The sequence below is a fragment of the Malurus melanocephalus genome, unplaced genomic scaffold (assembly GCF_030028575.1).
Source record: "Malurus melanocephalus ecotype Western Australia unplaced genomic scaffold, MMel_1.1 scaffold_205, whole genome shotgun sequence".
NCBI lineage: Eukaryota > Metazoa > Chordata > Aves > Passeriformes > Maluridae > Malurus > Malurus melanocephalus.
In genome coordinates, this window is record NW_026623437.1 from 245,479 (window position 1) to 254,263 (window position 8,785).

Consider the following 8,785-nt stretch of genomic DNA (forward strand, 5'->3'; position numbering starts at 1 on the left):
TGGCTAGCACTTAATTCTGTCAGGCTTTTACCTGTGTGCTTCACTGTTTCTAGTATATAATTATTCTCCTCATGTTCTCTAAGGAAGAGGAGTATTATGCAGATAAGGGAATTATGCCAGAAAAAGGAGGTGTAGGTCTGGGTCCATAAAGAGGATACAGATGCAACAGCACTGTTCAAGTTTGTGTGGAATAATTAAATCCTTCACAGGACGAGGAGAGGTGGGGAGGCAGGATTCAGTGAACTGAGGCAGCTTGGTGGGGAGGGCTCACATTTTGTGGTGTCCAGGCTTGTGGGGGTGCACAATCTGTGCAGGAACCTCTGGAGAGGAAAGCTCCAGATGTTCTCTGATGCCAAACCCAGAAAATGGGCTGTCTGGGTGCCATACTCCAGGACACAGAGCTTGTTATCCAGATTATTTCTAATGGAGGCAGGCTGATTTGTGTGCAATTTACAGGGAGAATCATCACATTGTACAACACTCGTTCCCAGCGACTCTCTACCCTCTCCAAATTATCACCTGCACCTGACACTTTGCAGAGGACATGCTGTATCTTCCCTCTGATGGTTGGCAAATACTGTGACATTCCTATGCACAGCTAAATATTTAAAGCTCCGGTGTTACATACAAATTGGCACGAATTTCCCACGCAGAAGGAAAAGTACCTTCCACTCTTYGCTGTGACCCAAAGTGTGAATCTATTCCACACACAGTTATGTTGGCAGAGAGCCTGGGCCATAATTTATTTTTAAATCTTTTAAAGCTTTTATACGCAGTGTGGAACATTTTCATGCCTTACAAGAAACACTGAAACTATGCAAAAAGGCCTGTTTCAAAGAAGGGAAAGGTTGCATTGCCCAAGGAAAAGAGAAAGCATGAGACAGTTTAAAATGCAGAAGCTGTTGTCTGCTCACCCTATAATGCCCCTGAGCTCACCCCTTTGATCCTCCCCTGGAGCCAGAAGCTCATCAGATATAAAAGGGTGGCTCTGGTGACATGGGTACAGCTATGCTGATTTACACCAGCTCAAAGTCAGCACCTGAGCACTTTCCCCAAGGTTGTGTATAGTCTGATGAACACCTGGAGTGCTTATCAGAGAGAGGACATGAGCATAAATATGAAAAAAAATCCCTTTCCTAATCAATATTGAAATAAACGTTTGAAAAGAACTTTAACTTACATAAACCTGCAAAGGCAATACATACATTTGTTATTAGAACTATAGTCTTATAAATAGTGAAAATGAGTCTTTGCTAGACTTTAGTATTGCTTCCATTTGTACATGARCACAATGATGGTGCCAATTAGCAAACCTGCTGTAAGATCATGCTCTGACTTTATTTAAAATACTCTCACTCACGGATGTGGTCTTCAAAGCTGATCTGATATACAAAGATTTCTGCAGATGTTCAAAAGTTTCTCTTCTCATTTTGCAGATCTGCATGAGCAGCACTCAAAAATTAGACAAGAACTGCAGAGCAATGAGTTTGGRTATTCAGATTCTCTTTGTGTAGCTCTCTGTGTGCATGAGACTGAGTGACTTCCACTTTTATGTCTTTAATACAGGAAATCTCATTACATTTGGGCACCTTCTCATTCATTTTTTCCTATGAGAAATGTAGTGGAAGTGGCCCCTGTGACACATGTACTGTCTGAATAGATGCTACACATGGAACTAGTTAAAAAACTTTACTGAATCACCAGTAAATCACTGGTACCTTGCCAAAGGAGAAAAACATTTTCTCAAAAATCATTTGAGACAAGAAATTTTTGGGGCAAGGATGTGTTTATGYCATGTTTCAAATTGAAGCAATTTACAAAGAAGGGGAAAATGAATGTACTGACCTCCAGTGGGAATAAAGCTAACTCATCTCGAAGGAGAAGAGGGCATTTCATATTGAAGTACTTTTGCTGTATCAGCTGAAAATGGTGRGGACAATAACACAGGTTTCTCCTGAGAGTTTTCTGTCTGCACAAGCCAGAATGAACCACACTCTACAAGGTTGAGCTATATTGGTTTTATTGTGAGACCGATCTTGGGCTTCAATTCCAAAGACTTACTGATTCAAATCCTGTTGTCYCTCTCTGTAAAGCCTGCATTATTTCTTCTTTTATACATAGGAACTCTCAGTAAGTCCAGGGATGTGCCTGAGATTAGTATGAATAGCAAGCAGATGGCAGATACCTTCCAGGGATAGTTACAGTGTTGTGGAAAGACTCATATGATAAACACTGAAGGAGTGCAAATGGAAGGGAAGTGCAGAACTAATGACGTTGGGGTAATAATCCAGTTGGGAAGAAAAGTTTAAAACCAGGAATTAAATGTGAAAAGGCTCTGTGGGAATATCAATCATTCAGGGACAGACTGAGCCTCTCTCTAGAACTGGATGACACCCTCCTCCATGTGCTGGATATGCATAAATATTTATGCACTGTGACCAGGGTGTCTGAAAACAGCTAACCAGATATAATTTCTTCCCTCTTTCAGGCAACAGATAATCACATGTATTTCCTTGCCAACGTTGTCAAGATCTTCCTGTATCTAAGTGCTAAGTTCATAATTCCCTCTCAGTGTGTTTGCTSCWGCACAGGATTGCATTACTGAGCACWCCTTCTATTTTATCCAGGTGCTTTCATCCCCCGCTGCAATGAAGAAGGTTATTACAAAGCCACTCAGTGCCACGGCAGCACGGGGCAGTGCTGGTGTGTTGATAAGTATGGCAATGAGATAGCTGGCTCCAGAAAGCAAGGGACAGTCAGCTGTGGTGAGTAATGATGTGCTTTCCTCAGACAAGAGCTGCTGTAAGCCCTGCCTTTGCTGTACCAACTTTGATAACAAAAGAGAAACACCAGTACCAGAGTTCAGAGTGTCCTCTCTTTTCCTATTCAGACAAAAAAATGGGGCCCTCACTGGTCCTTTGGACAGCAGAGGTGCAGCACAAGTCTTCAGGCAATAACCACTGTTAAGATTCTTTTGCTGCCAGCCTGGAAAGTGCAGTTTGTGATATTAAAATGAAGGGTCTGGGGTTGCTGTGCACAGTTATTAAAGACATTGTTCTGTGTACTGTGGAATGCACATTTATTGGGACTTCATGAATAGTTCTTTCCAGACAAGGGAAGGCCTAAATGTGTAAAATTGTTTACATTATCAACCAAGCCCAGTAAAATTGCTCTCAGGACAATATTGTGTAGGTAAGTGAAATCACCAATTAGCTGTTGTGCCCAAACAAAGAAGATTTCACCTGCATTCYTTCAGAGAGCTTCAGTGATGGCTGKGAGTGCAGCTTTCTTTTTTGAGAAGGAACAAAGACCTAGAAGGTCCATGATGCCCAGAATCACATCACAGATCTTTGGCTCAATAGCTACATTTGCAGAGTGAGGTTTATGCACTCCAATAAAATCAATTTTTGGAATATTTTTAGCCTGGTTTACAGAGCCATGATGAAAATAAAGTATTTACAAATGAGTAATGATTTTCTGGTCTGCATGCACATGATCTGAAACTCTCCCATCATGTGTCTAGGAGTAAGACAATGCATGAGGGGTGGTTTATGCAAGTAAACTTTTCAGAGTCAATTGATTTATATTTATCCCAGTTCAGAATGAAAATTGAAATTTAAAGTTTGTGTCATGAATAGCTCAACCAACAAATTTTAAAAATAACATTGCAAATGACAGTGGCTTGCATGACAAGGGTAGTGATGAATGTGAAATTTGGTGTTCTGTGAGGAAATGACCTCTCCTGCTCACCTGTTTCAGAAGAAGAGCAAGAAACCTCAGGGGATTTTGGCAGTGGTGGATCTGTTGTATTGTTGGATGATTTGGAAGAGGAAACTGAAGGAACAAGAAGAGACAAAGAAGGGAAACTGAAGATTCACGTAAGAGCAGCTAATGAAGATGATGAAGATGAAGATGATGATAAGGATGATGAAATTGGTTATATATGGTAGTGCCCATCATAATGAGGACTCACRTTTTGCACAATATTGCAATTCACATCATATCTCTGCAGTTGTATCTGAGAGTACCTGGCACAAATGTTCCCTCTCTACTGAGTTTAATTTTGTATAGTCGATTTAATTTGGATGGCAACTTTTTTTCCAGCAAGGACTGTTTGGAATACAGCTTTTGTTCAGTTGATGTGGGGGGAGGGGTTTGTCCTATCCACAGGGGCAATGGGTTTTGTTTCAAAAGCATTTTGTGTCTTAATTTTCACTTTCATCACTTATGAAATACATCCTGTGAATGAAGAATCCTGGAAGGGGCTCCACAAACCAATACAAAGGCCTAGAAGCCCCTCTCATATTMGAGAATTTGTGTCATAAATTGTTACCTGGATCATATCAGAAACAGTTTTTTTTCTTTCATGAAGAAGGAAAAGCAGGTGCCTCATTTTCTAGTCCATATTTATAATGTCCCAAAAAAGAGCAATTCTCTTTGGACAGTGGCTGCCCAGTGCCAGGGATTTAATCCAGAAGGAAAACCCCTGGCAGGACTTTCTCTTCCTTACACTCTCTGAGAATGAGTCCAACAGGCTCAGTCCAGCTCACACTGAAAGCAAAACTCCCACCAGGGCACAGATCAGCTCMCTGACACTCTTTATTTGATAAAGATCTGAAGAGAAGCTGAGAACCTGCAGCTGTAATGGACCAAGCCCTACAGGCAGGGCACAGAGTCCATCTGCCTTTCAGAGCGTTTAAGGGGAGAGTATTCTGTGAATTTTTAGCATCAGAACCACCTCCAGAGCTGCTCCTCAGCTTCTGTCTGAGCTCGTTTGCACTGAGGTTCACTAACAACACKCAGGCAGCCTCTGCTTCCAGCTCACACTCTGCAGATCTGTCTGTTCTCAGTTAGCAACCCCTCCTTCCAAAGTTACAACACTGTCAAAGACACAAACCCTCAACAGCAACTGTCATTTCTTTAATGTAAAGAGGCCTGTTTARAAAAGCAACTTTAGGTGGTGATATTTCAAAACCATTAGCCCACTGCTCAGTGTGACACGCTGCACACTTGTAACACACACTCCTAAAAAAGAATAGTATTAAAATCCAATCTGTGATTCCCTCRATACCTCCCATATATTCAAAGCTCTTGTACCACATCATATTTCCATTAAATTATTTGCAGTGTCCTTTCCCATGGCAATTCTTGGATGCAGTAATGTGCTGTGGTGACCTTTTACGATTTTTGCTGTTTTCTCAAGCAGTAAGAGGAACCTGAACCCCACTCTTGCATTAGGATGCAGGTATAAGTGTTTTAGCAGTGCCTGTGGTTGGCCAGTGAGTTATTTTGCAGAATGAAAAATGTGTTTCTTATACCAAAAACTAATTAGAGAGGTTTGGGTTTTTTCCTGAGTTAGTGCTGGATACAGAGGTGGAGACTGCATCAAGTCACAATATGGTTGACTACATAATCACTTGAAAGCTGGAAAATACCCCACAGGTTGGCAGAAGTCAGTGTTTTAGGTACATTGGCCTGAGGATGCTGGCTCTCAGCCCTCTCCAAAATCAGTGCCCACCTGGCAGCCCTCTGGGTAGGACCTCTGCTTTCAGACATGATCAGAAGYGGGATTCCTTTCAGGTGCCATGTGCTAGAGGGGCTCAGTTGTTTTCTCCTCTTTCATTTCCTATTTATCCAGATCAATGACCTGAGAACAAAGAGCAAGCCTGCATAATCGTTATTAATGCAGAAGGATGTGTAAAACCATGAGGAATTTGTTGTTTCACGCCCCTGCATCCTCCCAAAAATCTGCCATYGCAGTCATTTGCAAAAGGCCTGCAATCTGCCCTGCCTCAAGTAAATCCCCTTGGCTCTCCCACAGCTTCAGAAAAATGTATTTAATTATAATTGTCCATGAGCTGCACAGCACWCAGACACACACACACAGACACACTTTTTCTACTTGCCTTTCACAGAAATCCTGCCAACTTGCARGAGGAGCAGATAAACCAGCGTTTCTGTSTCCCTAAATATGATTTTGTGAGGRGCAATTGAGCACCATCAGGAGGTTYCTTCTMAAAYGTCCTGTCTAGTTTTCCTCTGGTATTTTCTTGATTAACCCAGACATCCTCTGGGTCTGGCTCTKCTGTCCTGGGCAGGACCTGCCTGAGGCACAGAGCTGCCATTTCACTCTGACATAAATCTGAGCTCCACCATCAGCAGATTATGCTTTTCCTCCTGACTGGACTCATTCTCCACACAGAGCTGAGGGGGTTTTTGGCAGTCCTGTGTCCCTCCACAGCAGCTTATCCTGGACTATGCCTTMCATCAAAGGTCACAGAGCAAATCCCTTCTCCTGCCCAGCACCTCCACASGGTAAAGCCTGTCAATCCAAACCCTTACAGGCAGCACCAGGGCTAAGGCTGCAGCAGGCTGTGTCACATGTAAACATGCAAGTTGGTTAAATTAAAGCTSTTAAATAAAGCCTTTAAAAGTGAATGTGAACATCTTTCCGTTTACATGCACAGACATGGCATCACCATCCACTGGTGGTCTCCTGGCTGTGATCTTTCATGTGCAATGCTTCCAAATCAGAGCTAGAAGGGTTTATTTCTAATTATGAACCTATTATTGTCTCCCAGACTCGCCAGCTCAAACATGGGGTGGGTCCCAGTGAAACAGCCTGGGTCCCAGTCCCAGGGTGCCAGCCTGGCATGAGCAGGGCCAGGCTGTGTGCTGGAAAGGGCACTGATGCTCTGCATTGCTTTGAGAGCAAGTTCCCAAATCCTGCAGAGCTCTTTAGCAGAGCCCTTTTGTGATCCCGTGGCATCCTCCAGTGGCGGGGGATCTGCAGCCTGTGTGTACATCTGCATATCTCTGTGTGTCTGTATTTGTATTTATGCACAAATAYCTGTGTGCATATGTGTGTGTGGCCACTTTGGGGAGATGGGTGCAGAAAATCTGTTTAATGAAATTGTGATAAAGAAACCAGCGATTCTACCAAGAACCAGTGCTCTTCCAGATCAAGCCCCTTCCATTCTTCATGCTTTGTAAAGGATTTCATTTGCTTTCACCTTGATTCAATTCCTTTCTTTTTCTCTTTCTTTTGTTTTTTTTTTTACAAAGCAGGATTTACTTCCCATCTGAATCAAGTCATTGACCTTCCAAACGTTTTCTCATTGTGAAAAATGGAATCAGACTTGTCCCGTTCTTTTAGAGACACAAACCAAATGGAATCAGAGTTGTCCCATTCTTTTAGAGACACAAACCAATTTTTAATCTCATTTTCTTTTCATGTTACAGACTATGAGATACTGTTAGGCATTACTTTCTGTTTCTTTTAACTACTGTAGTTAAATCAAAATGTTGAGTTCAGATTTCAGCACAGCTGGGTTTTTTGGGTCATTACTGACCTTTGCTGTGAACACAAAAAATCCTCTTCATTTTCTTTGCCTTTTTTTTTAAGCTATTCTGTACTATTATTATTTTAAACCATTTGAAGTGTTTATTTAATATTTATTCTACAGTTTATATTGAAAATGTAAAGTTTATATTTAAAACAACACTGTTTGTTAGTGAATGCTTCTCTTTGCCTCTCCAGCCTAGTCTGTTAGTCTCAGTGTACATTTCTGGCATGGGAATATTTTGATATTAGGAGTTTTGTAGCCTTTTCTCCCTCGAGCAGCAACTGACGTRGATCTAAGGTCACCACCTGACCCAGAGCACCAGGTCGCTCAAGCTTYGCTTCCCCCCTTTGTTGGCTTCTCTGGCAGTCCCTCCTGTATCCCACCCTTCCATCCACAGACTGCTTTGTACAGTTCCTATACATCAAAAAGCCCTTTCTACAGTAGGTGGGTTTTGGTCTTTTTATACTTTTCTCAATGCTGTTGATGTCTGTTACTGTTCAATGTGTAGATCTGTAAGGAGAGATCAGAATATTACGTGTTTCAGTTCGATGTCCCTACTGTAGATGGATGTAGACTATCATAGTGAGTAGAACTGCATAGTAAATTCTGAATGCTTTTTCCATAAGGAGTTAAGTGGAATGTGAGCATTTTGCTACCTTTGGTTAACTGTAAATGCTTTACTGTAGTCTGAAATAGTTGCATTTTTGTCCGTCTCAATAAATTTTAATTTGTCTGCGACTCCTTATTGCCTGTCCTGAGTTTTATTAAACTTAGGGGATCAAAAATACTGCACTACCTTGAGTCAGCATTTAATCATACATGGAAATGGATGCTCCTTTATATTTGCTTCATAACTTATGCCTCTGTCCAATGCCAGCTGTAATCYGTGGAGTTAATGTAAGGTCTCCAGAAACCCCTATTTTAGAAGCAGAGATGAAACCAAACTGAATAGAATAGCTGTACCAAAATAACAACTTTTCAAATTATATTGAAATTGTTTTTTAAGGAACTAGCAAGGATAGAGGGGGAAGTTTTTATTTCTGTTTCCTCCCCAGATTGTAAATTGTCCTRTTTTTCTGTCTCTTCTGAAAGCATCCAGGGCAGTTCCACAAACACAGCCACATGCTGCACATACTGCAATGGCCATTATCTGCACAATAAATGAAGGCAAAATTAAATTAAGTACAATTGTTGGGAAGCCATCCTCATTTAGAAATACCTGGATTTGTGTCTCTGCAATTGAATTAGGGCTCCTCTTTAATATTATTAACTAATTTAAACAGCCAACATTATTGCAATGCTAATTACAGAGTTTAAAATGTTATTTCATCACCTTTTCTCTGTATGTGGAATGTTAAAAATACCAGGTGAAAACAGGAAACTTCTGCAGACATTTTCACAATTATCATCTCATCAGGTTTACACTGATGATTTATCTG

General features: G+C 41.3%; 1 protein-coding gene across 1 annotated transcript in view; it reads left to right on the top strand.

The window, feature by feature from the left end:
- Nucleotides 1-8,079, top strand: part of SPOCK1 (SPARC (osteonectin), cwcv and kazal like domains proteoglycan 1) — a gene marked incomplete at its 5' end in the record, with an annotated part of 177,674 nt that extends 169,595 nt beyond the window's left edge. The window contains 2 exons of the mRNA XM_057373693.1: nucleotides 2,628-2,765; nucleotides 3,760-8,079. Coding sequence (XP_057229676.1) covers nucleotides 2,628-2,765; nucleotides 3,760-3,950 — 329 coding nt within the window. The remainder of the gene's footprint in view (nucleotides 1-2,627; nucleotides 2,766-3,759) is intronic.
- Between the last annotated feature and the right edge of the window lie 706 nt (nucleotides 8,080-8,785).